At 40.2% G+C, this 15,683-nt stretch overlaps 1 protein-coding gene across 18 annotated transcripts in view; it reads right to left on the bottom strand.

Moving 5' to 3' along the window:
- The window catches only part of ADGRL2 (adhesion G protein-coupled receptor L2), a 250,265-nt gene that overhangs the window by 62,914 nt on the left and 171,668 nt on the right, over window positions 1-15,683 (bottom strand). For all 18 annotated transcript variants that reach the window (XM_081193663.1, XM_081193655.1, XM_081193656.1 and 15 more), the window contains one exon: window positions 8,322-8,431. In XM_081193663.1, the coding sequence (XP_081049789.1) occupies window positions 8,322-8,431 (110 nt within the window). The remainder of the gene's footprint in view (window positions 1-8,321; window positions 8,432-15,683) is intronic.

The following is a 15,683-nucleotide window of genomic DNA, read 5'->3' as shown; positions in this document are numbered from 1 at the left end:
CGGGGGTGCTTTTGTAGTGCTGGATATTAATGAGAAATGCAATGACTTTTTAATCTTGACGTGAAACATCTGCTTAAGAGAAATAAGCACAAAACTCTAGAAAGAAGAAACAAAGCACAGTAAGCAATTAAAAGAAGAAAAGTGAGCACCAGAAACTTAGCCCACTCAGAAATTCTTCACCATACAATAATCTCAAATCAGAAGCCTAGTTTACAAAGCGAATCTTACCAAATATTCATAAATCTCTATGAAATCTTTGCCCCGTCATCCCAATAAAAGAAAAACATGGAGTGGGGGGGGGTGGTTAGCTAATACAACTTACTCAATTCCAAGGCAGGAGTATATTAAATACTTGTAGATAGATATCCCAGTACAGCAATCTGTTCTGGTCAAGGCAGTGCAACAAACGGAGCTGATTTCTGTGCACATAGGATTGCATGCACGTAGCAGCTTTCTCCATTGAAATGAATTGGAAAGCTTGCACATTTATCAGAGTAAATGAAGGACTCAGTATTGGGATGAGAATGTATAAGCTAACTTTTGTCCAATAATGGCTAGCTATAAAAAAATGCAATATTTTGCTAAGAAGGAAAAGCATACACCTTGGAGAAAATGCTGGCCATGTCATTCTTTATGTAGCATGTCTCAATTGCAAGCTAATGTACGCAATATTTTATAATAAATATACTTTTTAACAGTGGCATTATCCACGAAACATTTTCCTGCCAAAGACATGACTGGTACATGAAACAATCATGTTGCATTGTGTTCCATCATAATCCACCAGTAGGAGGAAGATTGCACCTGCTTAGGATGAATAGTAGTAAAACAGTGGCATAAAGACAAGGATAACATAATTATTAGTGATATGTCGGCTGTGAGTGCACAGTTGTACAACTGTGCATTTTCAGGGACAGATGGGTTTGCTAAAGTAAACAAAAACTGCAAGTTCAATCAGTGCAGCTAATGAATGGAACACTTGAATATTTCCCACTGAATTCCTGGGTCCAAGCAAGGCTTAAAATAAAATATCATGCACAGATGTAGGAAGTGGTGCTTCTGATGTGCTTATTAATCCTAAAAGGACTGACTTGGGTTATTTGAAGTATCAACATATATTGTGCAGTATAATTGAGAGAAATGTCAAGTGGGGTTCTCTCAATTCCTCTGTAATTTAATCAATAACACTCTTATTCAAGGAAAAAGCAATGCATTTTTAGCTTGATTTAGAATTCTCATTTTAGTAGCAATTCATCTACAGCAGCTTTCTTGTTGAAAAGGTTTTTTGGGGGGAGCAGGAACCATTGGCAGTAGACAGGATTTTTGAAAAAACGAAACAAATAGAGAGCTATTAGAACCCAAGACACTTAATCAATTGAGAAGAATCCTCGCAACAGTAATACATATCTAAATGCAGTCCATAAAGAAGCAAGAAGACAACAAATGATGCGAGGGTTTCGTATCCTGTGTGATACATAGCTCTAATCATTTACCAAAGAATCCAATTACAGCACCATTCCAGGTTTCAGTGAATAGATGGAGTTGCAGTGAGATTGCAGAACAAGTTTTGTTGATATTTGTTTCAATCATTTTAGGAAGGAATGCCACATCCAAAAAATAATGGAAATGTGTGTCAACACTGGAATGGCCAGCTACCATAGTCAACATTTGCCTGAACAAGTCTCTGGTAGGGCATGGTGTTACTCCATAATCCAAATTGCAGTTTTGAATTTTTAAGTGATGACAGGAATTCTGCACTGTGACAATGGAAGTACTTGAAAAGTCACCACAGTTTTTATCAGGTGGGAGAACTCTCCGAGACAGATGCCATGTTCTGTCCTGTTAAGTGACGGCAACAGAGAACCGAAAAGGCCAGAAGTGGTAAAGGAAAAGCCAGAAGAAGGGTGACTGCAGTTGTGCATTGGTGCTACTAGGTCCAAAAGACCAAGAGTGTGATCCAATGCATTTCAACTCAGATCTAAATCCTACTGGGCCTACGCCCAAGTAATATGGTAGAGAACTGCAGCCTGGTAAATCTGGAAGATTGCCCTGAAGCTGGTCTGCCGAACATGTCTTGGGATTGATCACACTCTGTAGTGACTGGTATGTTTTCCACATTTATACTGCCGCTGCCTCTGGAGAAATGCTAAATGGTAAATCTGGGTCTGACAGCCTCCATCAGTCCCCATTAGGAGACAATCAAAGATGATGGCAGGTGGGAACCCAACCTCATCTCCTGTTTCCCCACTCTTGTTGTAAAGTGTGATGGCAAAAGGCAATTTCTCTAAGTGGCTTCTTACGGCAGGTATATTGACTATCTGGGAATGCATGTGCCCGCTTCACACTTAGATGCTTTCCACAGGCAACACTACTGTAAGTGTGACAGGCACTCCTATATATATCCTTTACATTGTTTTGAGGCTACTTCCCTAGGTTACTATTAAAAACATATACCGGTAGGTATACAGAAAATTATGGCAGTGGCCCATAAACAGGCGTTTTCTGCCATTGCACCTTCTCTTCTGAAAGCCCTTCCCTGTGCTATATACTTCACATGCCCCTTGAATACATACTGTTTTTGCTTTTCCTGACCATTAACTCTGGACCCTATACCCTGTATTCATTGACACTGTTATTATAGTTGAGGTTTTTATACTGATGTTTGTTTATACTGTTTATATGTTGTACACTAAATGTAACACTGAGAGCATGAATTTACTACAAGGAGCAAGCTTTGGCACTCTGCCTAGTTCACTTTTCTTCCAATCTTGGAATTTTCCTCCCATTTCCTTAACTTTCCCCCTCTAATTTCCCCATCACAAGAGACTATTCATAATCTGTACTGAGCTCCAAGGATTTATAAGGAGAAAAATCATTATTCTCTTGCTTTTATATACAATCACTGTGCATTCTAGGCTATATGGCAGGACATAAATCACAAGTAAATGAACTAAATGAATGCTATGGCTCCCTGAGATCTCCATGCTCTTTGGGAGGGGGGGTGGCAGTGCTTCAAAGTATGCAACCAAGGAACCTTTCCTCACAATTTAGGTTCCTTAAGCAACTTTGGTTCTTGGGATGCTGGTTCACATGCATCCTTCTTAACACAAATGTTTTGCATACCATGGCTTAAGATGGCACTGTAGGGAAACAAACAAGGAGAAACCCAGATCTACTCATCACTCATGGGTCCCTTAGATGGAAGTGACAGGAAAAATGAAATGCTGTATGGGCGGAAGAGTCTAAAGGGAAAAAAAATGTTCACCCACCAAAGGTCAAGTGTGGGTTAGCCAAAAAACAAAAACCAAACAAAAACAGAGGGCTACAGACTAGAAACTGTGCAGTCAGTCCCTTCATGCTCACTAATCATGCTCAAAATAAAAGTAATTGACAGTGCAGTGTATCAGAGCTCTATTAGCAGAAAAGGAGCGCAGAAGATGTGTATTGCTAGACAAGGATGGTCTCTTCTCTCCTTGGCCTTGAACCTGAAACACATGATGGATGTAAGTGCATTAACTCAAGCACAGGGGAACAGAGCAGTGCAATTCAGTGCTTTGATGCAAGTACACAGGGCGCACAATGACAATTTCAGAAGCAGCGCTGACAGGGTTGTAGCAAAAGTGACACTAGGGCTTCAGATATTCCAGTAATTCAGACACTTGTTGCAGCTCAATAAGGACTGTTGCAAACCACTTCATGTAGATACAGAAAAACCTCCGTCTCATTACAAAGGGAATGTCAACCTTAAAAGAAGAAGACCACAGAGAAGGATTTGGGTTTTGTACAGAGAGAAGAAAGCAGATTTTTAAAACAAAACTTCAAAAGAAAAGAGAGATATTTAAAAGCAGGTAGTTACAGAAAAGCGGAGAGATTGAAGTAAGTAAATAAAGCTCATCTGAACATTTTGAGTGACACCAGAAATAAGAGGAAATTTACATGACAAATGTGTAGATAATATTGGCATCACTATTATTAGCCCCATTCTAGTGTTCAATCTCCTTGCATTTAAACAAGCCCATTAGGAGAGTGGAGGCCCAGCACAAAGCCCCTTCTGGTGTGTCATCTCTGAACAGTTTAGAGCCCTTCACAACACTGAGTGGGGATTGCACAGATGTTCTGAGTGCAGCAGAAACCCTGAATCTCCTGCAAGAAGCATGTAGCTTTTCCTTCTCAAGGAGGCTCAGCAAGTGCCTAGGCACATTAGCATGTAACACACTGAACCCGGATCGGAACTCTGTAAGGCTGAGGCAAAAGCAGGACAAAGAAGTAGAAGCATGTCTAACATCTACACCATGGAGGAAAGCCTTACTTGGTATCCAACCAGCTAACCCACAACATTAGACTGAGGTTCATTCAACAGAAAATCTTCTTCTGGGCCTAATGGGCACCAACATGCCTTAAGCACAGGGGCATCACATCCACAGATTACTGCTGGAGGTATAAATAGCTGCCCAGTAATCCAGTAATCCAACGCTTCTGAAAGGAAGTACTGAGTTCTGGACAAATCCCTGTTGATAGGAGATGCCAACACAACAATTGGCTCCACACCGGCCATGTGGGGGTTACCAAAAGGACAGGAATGATGGTTCTACTTTGGCAGCAAAGTGAATAATCCTTCAGTGTTGGAAAGGGCATCATATGTGGAAAACTGGATGCAAGACCTCCTGCAGCTAACCACCCATGAGAAAACTCTGCTCAAGTTTTCATGCACTGCATGAAAAGCTAAGGTTCCAATAGATTTGGAAAACACATTTCGAAATCTCCACCACGTTAACCTGACTAGAAGCAGTGAGAGGCAGAAGACAGGGATGGAAACGTCCTCAACTTAATGGGTGTTAATCTAAGACTACTAGCAAAGCATTGACACTCATTTACCCTAACCCTTATCTGAGCATGCAAACCTGAGCACTGTGTACAACGCTAAACAACTGAATATCAGAGGTGAAAATACTGTAGCTAAAAAGAGACAGCATTAATTCAGAGGGGGGAGGGAAGCTAAGGGACTGTGCTGCCCTATTGTAATATTGTGAAACCCCTAATACACCATGTTTTTTGTAACCTTTTGAGGGCTCTAAACTGCGCAGAGATGACATGTCAGAGCTGGAACGGTTTAACAGTATTCTTGTTTTTGTTCTTTTTGCTTGTCTGCTTTCACATGAAAAGACCGAACACTCACATGTAGCTGTTCTCAACCTGGACAGTCATGAACTTAGATTTGAAGTATGCTGATCATTAATTTGGAATCTACAAGCTAAATACTCAGTGCATGTTCCAATATTCACTATTTCTTCCTCTGTGTAGACGTGTCTGTGAAGAATTTTGAACAGACATCCACAGAAATAATTTATGTGCATGCATGTGTTTGTGTGTGCTTATGTGTATACGTTTGTAAGAGAAGATGGGTGCAGGTTTCGTCAAGCTGTCCAGTTACACAATACTGCAAGGAGAGGGATTTGGTATAAGTCTTCTTAAAGACAGAGGGTCAAACTAAACATGACATTATTCATGTTGGAAGCTCGTGTGGCTGGTTTTTTTAAATAAAGAAATAAACAGCTAGCTAGCTGGCATAGGGGTCCCAGAGGTGGGTTGGCTGTGCTGGGACGGGGATTTTTAACTTTTGTCCCCATTAGGGAATGAAACAGATAGTATACATCCCACCCCTGATTTGGAGCAAGACCACAGTGGGATGAAGACCTTCCTCCTACCGCCCCGATGCCACAGCCCTGATCTGGCTCAGACATCCCATGTCAGCCAGGAAAAAAATAGCCATACAGAGACTAAAGATACAAAAAAAAATCACATGTAGTTTGGCCCAAAGCTTGCATTGGAGGAAGTCTGTAACATGCCTGATAGATAAATCTTGACTCATGGGTTTGTCTTGTTATTTTTGGGGTGCAGGACTATGGCCAAAATTTATTTGCTTCTTTAAATAAAGCATTATACATTACAAAGTAAGCATTATCATGTTACCTTTTCTTTTTCTAAGGGACTTGTAAATAGTAAGCCAGAACAAGAAAATGCAATTATCAACAAATATTCATATTAAATCAAATTCAAAATATGCTTCTTCAAATTAAGCTCTGAATTTGATTCGTGAATCAGAAAAGACTCTTGATTCATTTCACTTCTGCACAGAGCAACTGAAAATAGCTTTGTAATGAAATGAGCAGTAGGCAATATACATATTGAAATACAGCTATTTTTAAAGGAGTAAAATTACTACATGTTAAAAGAGTTCTGCCTAGGCAGTGCTGTGCAGAGCATCCTTCTGTTAACTGCAAAAGAAACATTTTTTTCTCTGTAGATAGGAAAACCCAAACCAGCAGGGCATATCCACACTTGTCTCCCTAAAACAGCATGAAAAAAACCGATCTGAAATCTGAAAATAACATTTGCATTTATTTTTTTTAACTACTGTCTTGTCCTACACAACCCAACAAAACAGAAACATTGTGGCTTTTGAATAGCTTGGAATTGGATTCACTGCTTCTTTCTGGGAATTTAGGAATAGAAATAGTGATCTTAATGTAAAGGTGACTTTATGAAACAAAGCTGTTTTTGTTAGGTAGGGACAATACACGCCTCAAAGTGCCACAAGAAGGATGGTTTCAATGAGCCACCAATGATAGACACATGAGAACAGGGCACTAAAGCTCAGCAGACACAGTAGGATTCCAATTCCTACCCACGGCACAAAAAAAGAAAGCCACAACAAGCATCTGCTTCACAATGGCACAGGAATACATAGCAAGAATGGAAAGAAAAGATGATCTGTGTTCGGCCTTTAACTGATGCGCAGAAAGATCAATACTGTGACTCAGTATTGAGTACTATCCAGATGCAAACTGCTGTATACATTTACATACAGTGTTAAGTGCATTAATGGGGGGGGGAGAGTTGGTGCTGCCTATTTCTGACACAGCTGATTCCATCAATTTTTTTTAGTGGGCAAATGCTTCTAATCCTATACCGTTCATTTCTTGCTATGTGTATGCTCCCTACACCAAAAAGAACGCTGCAATTATTTTTAATATTTTAAGTTTGAAGATATTAAAAAACATTAACGTCACATTTATAACAAATGGAGGCACAATCAATGCATTGCTGAAGTTTACTGTTAGAAGCAACAGACTTCCTCTAATGGAAAATATGAGACCAAGGTTGACTTTATTTTGAACGACAGCATTATGGAGGAGAAAACAAAAGCTTTTCAGAAACTGGATGAATCAGCTCTTTAGATCCACGGCAGGCATTTCAAGGCTTGTCGACTGGGCTGCCAAAGATGTTATGGTCTGCTGATGAATGGAGACTCATCATGGATAGGTTGTTACTGTGGATGATGGGGTTATTTTGGGGTGGGAGTAGATACTGCTTACCCGCTGATTAGAGTATCACTTGATGATTATTATTTTAAGAATCAAACAATGAGATTCTGTACATTAAAAAAGAATGAATGTGTAATTTTACGGAAGTATTCATTACTTGCAAAAGTTTTTTGTGCGCCTCCTTCACAAGAGGTCTGGAGGGTGGCAACATGAGAACGGGTTCCCAGTTTGTGGATTGCTCTCCTCAAGGACTTGTTGCATTCCTTTAGGCACCAGGCGAAAATGTCCCCGTCCCCCCCAGGCCCTTGGCTAATTACTTTTTGTGGGAGTGGGTTTATTGGTTTGCTTCTGTTTTATTATGTCTTTTGTGCTCTGGTTTTGTATTTTTATGTTGTGAACTGTCCTATGATCTTTGGATGAAGGACTGCTTACAAATATAATAAATAACAACAACAACAACAATGATCTTCAAACTGAAAATAAAAATGAAATAAAAGCAAACATTGCTATATCAAGTAGCTGGGGAAATAACTCCTGGATATTTCCACGGTACTGTATGGCTGTGAACCACTGTCACCACAGCAGGTAGCTGTTTCAAACTGTTGGAAGATTAAAATTGAAGTCAGTGGTTTCTTTAGAAAACTGCAAGCCAAGCCAATTTGTCAGGAACCGGTATTGGGCAAAAGTACAAATTTCTATCTCGTCTTTTGAATAGCTAATTCAAGTTTGTTTTGTGGGGGGGGGGATAAAACCCTAGTACTCTTAAAAGCCAAACACTTAAGAACACAGACAGCCACTTGGCCAGCATCACACGATGGCTCCTTTCCACACTTTGCTGAAGCTAATTGGAAGGCCTAGTTTGAAAGTGCTCTGCATGCATAATAGTTCTCAGGCCCGAAACCTATGCTCTTTTTGTGCATCTTGGACTGCCACAGCATCAATTGTGAAGGCTAGAGGAAGTGAACAAGAACAGCAACAAAAAAAGCGTATACTTACTGTAAGGGACACATTCATATTGTACTTCGAGGTATTTGTATGTTCCAGGACAAGGATCAGGAAACACATCTGACCCGGTAACTACTATACACTGTGTTCTGTTGTTGCACCTGGGGCAAGGAGAAGGAGAAGGATGTGTGTTAATTTCAAAATCAGAATTAATTTACAAAGTTCACGGCAACCATATCTAGGCAATCAGGCAGCACTGCATTTGAATTAGACCACAAAGAGGTTGTGGGCTAGATGTATTTTAAGTTCAAACTCATAATAATTTTGCAGAACTTTTAGTAATTGGTACCAGAAGTAATTTCAGACAGAAAAGGCTAAAGGTTTATTTTAATTATCTTGGATACTGCTATAACCCCTCTCTCCATTCTGGCAACTTGCAGGGTGCCTTACATGAACCCAAAACAATGTAACAAATCTAATTAACAAAATATAACCATCATGGGGGGGGGGGCATAAAAAATCCTAAACATACCTACTCAGACATAAGCTCCACCAAGTTCAATGGAATGTATTCCTATGTAAGTTATCATAAACCTTTGTAAGAAAATAATGCTTCTTAAAGCAACTTGCTATAAATTACAGTAAAACAAAAGGACTTCATCCAGCCCAAATTAAGCATTTTTTAAGTTTCATTGATTTTAATGAGTTAATTCCTCATGCTGAGCAAACTAGCACAATTCTATGCATATTTGCTATCACAAGCAACTTCCACGATGTTCAACAAAACTTAGTCCCAAGTAAGTGTGTCTACAATTACAGCCTTCTTTTTAAAGTATTTAACAGACAAAGAGAGACAGAGAGAAAGAAAGAAAGAAACTACCTAATTTACCTGCTGATAGAAAGTTGACAATCAATTTTTCATAGTTGAAAGCTACTGATTTGTACAGTTTGGCACTTTGCAAACAAATATATTAAGACGGGATTTGTATTTTACGGCTCGGTACTTTAAAATGGATTGATTTTGATCTGGCTCAAGCAGCACTAGTCAAAACCAAAAAAGTGGTTGAAAGAAAATGACTTTCAGCCTTTTTTTTCCTCTGAAAGCAAAGGAAGGAGGAAAATAAAAGGTCAGAAACAGTTTGGTGACTAAAAACAAGGAAAGCTTGGCTGATCTCCTGGGTGAGTTCTGTTTGTCAGTAAAGTGAAGGAAAGGAAGCCAGGTCTTAAAATAATAGTCTAGCCTTTGACTCCAGCCGTATATCAATCCTTGTGCTACTAGCACTTCCCACACTACTGAATACCCCTTGCACAAGTTGAAGAGATCTGTCTTGTGTCAGGGAACCCCTGACATCTGTCCCCTGCCAACAGGTGCAAGATCAAGCTGAAATTTCAGTTCACGCAGCTGGAAGAATATTAAAGACAGCCCAATAATACAACTTGAGTTGTCCTTCCAGCAAATAAATCACGAATCTACTTGAATTTTTGGTTGGTAGCTTTGGAAGAAACATTCAGGAAATGTCAACAGCAATGGGAAGGACCCAGGTTCCATGCACAACAGATAAGATCATGGGAACCAAGTCTCAGACTTAGCAGAAAACTTCTAGTCTTCTTTTTTTTTTAACCTTTTTTGCAATAATGCTGATGGCTGTCGGTTCTGTCCTAACTATTGCAACTGAAACTATTGTGTATTTTGAGATTCCTCACAAGTGCAGAAAGAACTGCATTACTGGACATAGAATTCAGCTTCCTGCAACTGCCAGCTTCTTCTTCTTTTTAAAGCAAGTTGCCAGCCTTTATGACACTATATAAATGCTTGAAAGTGGCTAGGGAATGGGTGATGAAATCTCAGCACTCAGAACGATGGCTCAACAAGGCTTCCAGTGGGCAAAGGGTAACCCTCCGTGGTAACTTGTCCTTTTATGCAAAAGCAGAATACATGATGTGAAATGTGAAGATATGTGTGATTCAAGTAGATCGCATAATTTGACTTTGCATTTTTTTTTTAAAAAAAAAAGACTAGCTGGAGCTGACAAATAGCTGTCATTGGTAGTAGTAGCTGCCTGCGGACTGTCCACTTCTATTTTTTATCAGTATTTTTGGACGACATCCTGCAGAAAATTACCGATGACAGCATTATAGTTGTGTATAGTTCAGCTTTTCAGCTCTGAAATGATACTTTCGTGAGAATGAAAATGCCACAGTATCTCATACACTGAACACATTCAGTAGGCAATGTACTTATTTCATAGCCTGCATATGAATTTTCTAACTGTGTATACTGGTTGCTAGTATGTGATAATTTGTATAAAATACTATCTTAACTGGGAACAGGATATGTGTGCCTAATTTTGAACATTTGCATGCCTCGTGAGTAAAAAGAAACCCACAAAACAATTGCCAGCTGCCCAAGGAATTTCTACCAAAGCGTGGGACATAAACCCCTGTGATAAATAATAAAATGAATGAATAATGGGAAATGTGGAACTAACTTGAATCTACATTTAAATCTCTGTTTTATGGTAAAATCGTATTCAAGGCAACTAAATCAACACTGAAATCAACAAAGAGATTAAATTGCGATTTGAAACAAAGGGCTGTATCCAACGAAGCCATTGTGTGACTAGAACTTCTACTCCTTCTCCCCCTGCTCTCTCCCAAATCTTCTCCATGGGTTTCCCCAAAGCTCACAAAATGACTTAACTGGATTCAACACAACGGTTGCTAGGGTCTTGGGCTTGCTGATCAGAAGGTCAGCGGTTCCAATCCATGCAATGGGATGAGTAGATAAATAGGTACCATTGTGCCAGTAGCGGTTTAGTCATGCTGGCCACATGACCTAGAAAGCTGTCTGTGGACAAATGCCTGCTCCCTTGGCCTGAAGCAAGATGAGTGCTGCACCCCGTAGCCGCCTTCGACTAGACAAACATCCCGGGGTCCTTTACCGTACCCTTACTTGTGTTCATCATATTGCTCACCACATCTCCCTAAACATTGACTGGGTTTCCTCACAATTTTCTAGAGCAGATTTAAGGGCCATGTGGGAAAAGAAGGGGGGGGGGGGAGAGATTCAATTTTGCAGCCAAAAGCACTTGTGTTAGCAGGACTGTTGTTTGTCAAATGATATACTAAAGGTCATATTTGTGATTTATTTTGGCAAAGAAACATCTTGGTGGAAGCTTAATAGGACTTTATTTTGGACGGCACGAATGCAGCATATACTGTATTTTTTGCTCTATAAGACTCACTTTTCCCCTCCTAAAATGTAAGGGGAAATGTGTGTGTGTCTTATGGGGTGAATGCAGGCTGCGCAGCTATCCCAGAAGCCAGAACAGCAAGAGGGATTGCTGCTTTCACTGCGCAGGGATCCCTCTTGCTGTTCTGGCTTCTGAGATTCAGAATATTTTTTTTCTTGTTTTCCTCCTCCAAAAACTAGGTGCGGCTTGTGGTCTGGTGCGTCTTATAGAGCGAAAAATACGGTAATTGGCTATGATCCGAAAGTGTACAGGTAGATAACAGCCACTGGCAAATTATAATAAACCAGCACATATCGTTCATCTGTGGTAAAGTTCCTTTTTTCTTTTTCTTCTTCAATGGGACAATGTAGAGATTCTTGCAGTGTGTGCATGTCTTGGATAGGGTGGCCGGCTGTCCCTTATTCTAAGTACCAGCTTTTATTCCAGAGTAATACATCCCACAATTAACAGTCCTTCATTTTAGAAGGCTAATTAACTGATTCTGTCAAAAGCTGTAATTGTTGCACTTAAAATTCCTGTGCTTCTGAGATATATGTATACGGCTATTTGAGGAGCGAAGTAGAGGAAGGGGCATGTAAATTGCCACTTATATTGGGGGGGGGGGGGAGATAGTTATGTCTGCATACAAACCTCTCTTTCTGCCCACCTCCCACTTGTGAGGAGAATGCAGGAATATGCCTGTGCTTTTATGACAGTATTGACTGTCAGATAGCATTCTATTGAAGAGATAATGTAAGACCACAAATTGTGTGTGTGTGTGTTTTAGAATTTGCAATTCTTTTTACATCTTTCCAATATGTATAGCGACACTGAGGGAATCTGAATCAAACGTGGCCAGCTAATTAACAGCTCCAGAGAGATGGTGAACTTGGCTCACCTCATTTGACTGATTGGGCAAAAGCAGGCCTGTGCTTTTTTGCACATCAGATAAAGAGAAGGGGGTGAGGGAGTCGAACCAATGCATGAGGCAATTTTTCATTTTCCTAACTACCGTTACATGGGCCCACTTCATGTTTATCCCTGTGTACTGTGCAAGTTTGTCCTCATGTGCTTGGCTTTAAAAGCAGTCCTTGTTCTCATTCTAATTTGTTTGCGTTCCCGCTGTAATCTTGACTCGTACAATTCCCAACAAATTGCTTTAGCTCTTCTTTTGATTATCTTATGCTCATTATTACACTTTACCAAGTGAAAAGTATGGAGATGAGATTCCATGTGTAATCTATTTGTGTGAGGTGTTTTAATCAATAGTCTTGCTCTGCTGATTAAGCAGAGGCTTCTGTTTTGGCAAGATAACATTAGTTTCTCCTGTCATGCTCCAAAAGCCATTGGGGATCTTCAGCAGATCATTAGATATGCTACAATAAAGCTTTGGTACATTCCCTTTTCTTCCTTAAATTACTTCTTCACTGTCCTATCATTCCCCGTCACCATTGGCACTGCGTTATTATTACAGCTCCCCTGAAACTTGCACTAGAGCTATGTCTCCGGGCCATAGGATGCCATTTTCAATTGAGGCTTCTGCTTGAAAATATAAATTAAGAAAATTTCATTATCTCCTGCCAGGGGCCATTATTCACCACTGTTCTAGGGAAGATTAAAAATGCAAAATCTATGGTCTTGAACAAATACTCCAAGATTAAAATGAAAGGTTTGGTATAGCATGACAAGCCTGGCACGCATAGAGGAGCTAGATGTAGTACTGGATATGGAGAGGAAAACTGAACACTGGAGTGGTCAGAATACACACACACACACACACACACACACACACACACACACACAAAAGTGGGAGGAGATGGTTGTGGTAGATAAAAAGCAAACTCTGCTTACAGTAGTCAGACTAATGCAGCATGATCCAGCCTAACCTGTCCATTATACTGCCATTAAATTGGCAATACATGTGAGAGAGTTTTTGCATGGGCAGAGGATGGGTCAAGGAGAGTGAGAGATGTGGTTTGCAGTGCATGGGCCATCTACAGTGGCGTCTTGGGTTTTGCATAGGCTGTGGAGGGCAATGGGTGGATCAGAGAGTGAGGGGGGAGAGTTTTTGTTCAGGCAGAAGCAGGTGGGTCGGAGACGGAAACTCAGACAGTGTGTGTGCAGGCCTGGGTTGTTGTTGGGGTTTTTTTTTTCATTGAATAAACCACTATAATCCCAGTGTGTCACTGTAATGGATTGCTTTGAAGTCATTTCTGCACCTGATAAAGTAATTTTTAGGACCTCCCCCCCATCCATCCTGACCTGTCCTGTATTTTGCCCAACCAAAGGTGGCAACCATAATACACATATATGTAAGAAACCAAACACTCATGCACGCACAAAAAGAGAGATGCACATGGAGTAGCAGCGAAGACAGCAGGGCCCGTGCATAAGCCAGCAACTTTAACACTGCAGGAGAAATGCGGATGCAGTTTTCCTTAAATGTTTAATAACTAATGATTTGTTGAATCTTATTAATTACTAAATAAACATAACATTAGGAAGCTAAATGTGGCACAATTAATATGGCAAACAAGGTGTTTCACAGTAATGATCCCATTTGTCACAATTAATGTAATAAGTAATGCTTGTGGCAGTTATTTTTAAATGTGATACAAATAAAAAAAAATACAACTATCTTCTATTTGGTTAGTTCTGTAAAATCAATCAAGGGATTCAAATTAATTTGAAAGTAAATAACTTAATTTAATTATGCATCTATATGAATCCAATGAATGCAAATGGAACCCAATGGACACAATCCACCAAATATTACTTAGTGCATAAAGCCACCTTCAGGTTCCACTGTGAAAGGAATGACACGCGCACCGTGAAACTAGCTTCCCATCTAGTGATGTGATATGCCGGACATGCAACAATTTACAGCTTACTAAATCCACCAATCCATTAATATATCAATATGGGCAAAACAATAAAGATATAAAGCACAGAGAACAAGTACATCCAACAATTTTAAACAAAACAAAACAAAACACTGGAAACAAAGTACAGTGGTACCTCAGGTTAAGTACTTAATTCGTTCCGGAGGTCCGTACTTAACCTGAAACTGTTCTTAACCTGAAGCACCACTTTCGCTAATGGGCCTCCTGCTGCCGCCGTGCCGCCGGAGCACGATTTCTGTTCTCATCCTGAAGCAAAGTTCTTAACCTGAAGCACTATTTCTGGGTTAGCGGAGTCTGTAACCTGAAGCGTATGTAACCTGAAGCATATGTAACCTGAGGTACCACTGTAGTACATGATGTGACAGTGGGTGACCTATGTATGCTTTCAAACTGGTTCCCTTTACACATTTCAGACTACAACTCCCATTAGCCCCAGCCATTTTGGCCAATGGTCAGTGATGAAAGGGAGTTGTAGTCCAGAACGTCTGGACTACAGCAACTTGGAGAAATCTGATGTAAAGGCATGTTCCACTGAAATTAGTAAGCCATACTTCCATAAGGTGGATGTGGGTGGCGTTGTGGTCTAATCACTGAGCCTCTTGGGCTTGCCGATCAGAAGGTCGGCGGTTCGAATCCCCGCGACGGGGTGAGCTCCCGTTGCTCAGTCCCTGGTCCTGCCAACCTAGCAGTTCGAAAGCACATCAAAGTGCATATAGATAAATAGGTACTGCTCCAGCGGGAAGGTAAACGGCGTTTCTGTGCGCTGCTCTGGTTTTGGTGTTCTGTTGTGCCAGAAGCGGCTTAGTCATGCTGGCCACATGACCCAGAAAAACTGACTGTGGACAAATGCCGGCTGCCTCAGCCTGTAAAGCGAGATGAGTGCTGCAACCCCAGAGTTGTCTGCGACTGGACTTAACTCTCAGGGGTCCTTTACCTTTAACTTCACTTCCATAAGGTGTGCTCACAACTGGCATAAAAGAAAGATCCAGCAGATTTGGTAATAAACACTTGTATACCACTAATTATTCTTTTATTTCAAATGTGCACAAAAGGGTTACAAGTTTTACCATGTCAGAATGTTCTTACTGCTTTCTAGTTTTAATGTGATACCCCAAATAACAACTTGTGCAAGGGAGTACACAAACAACAATATGTGGGATGTATTTTCTTTATATAACATAATTTGCATAGATTTTAAATACAATTAAAACTGCCTTTGAAAGCTCCTTTAATTAGCAAAATAAGCATATTTTTAAAAAAAATATAACACCAGTAAT

The sequence above is a fragment of the Podarcis bocagei genome (genome assembly GCF_964188305.1).
Source record: "Podarcis bocagei genome assembly, chromosome: 5".
Taxonomy (NCBI): domain Eukaryota; kingdom Metazoa; phylum Chordata; class Lepidosauria; order Squamata; family Lacertidae; genus Podarcis; species Podarcis bocagei.
Note: the sequence above shows the minus strand (reverse complement) of the source record. Positions and strands in the feature narration are given on the sequence as shown.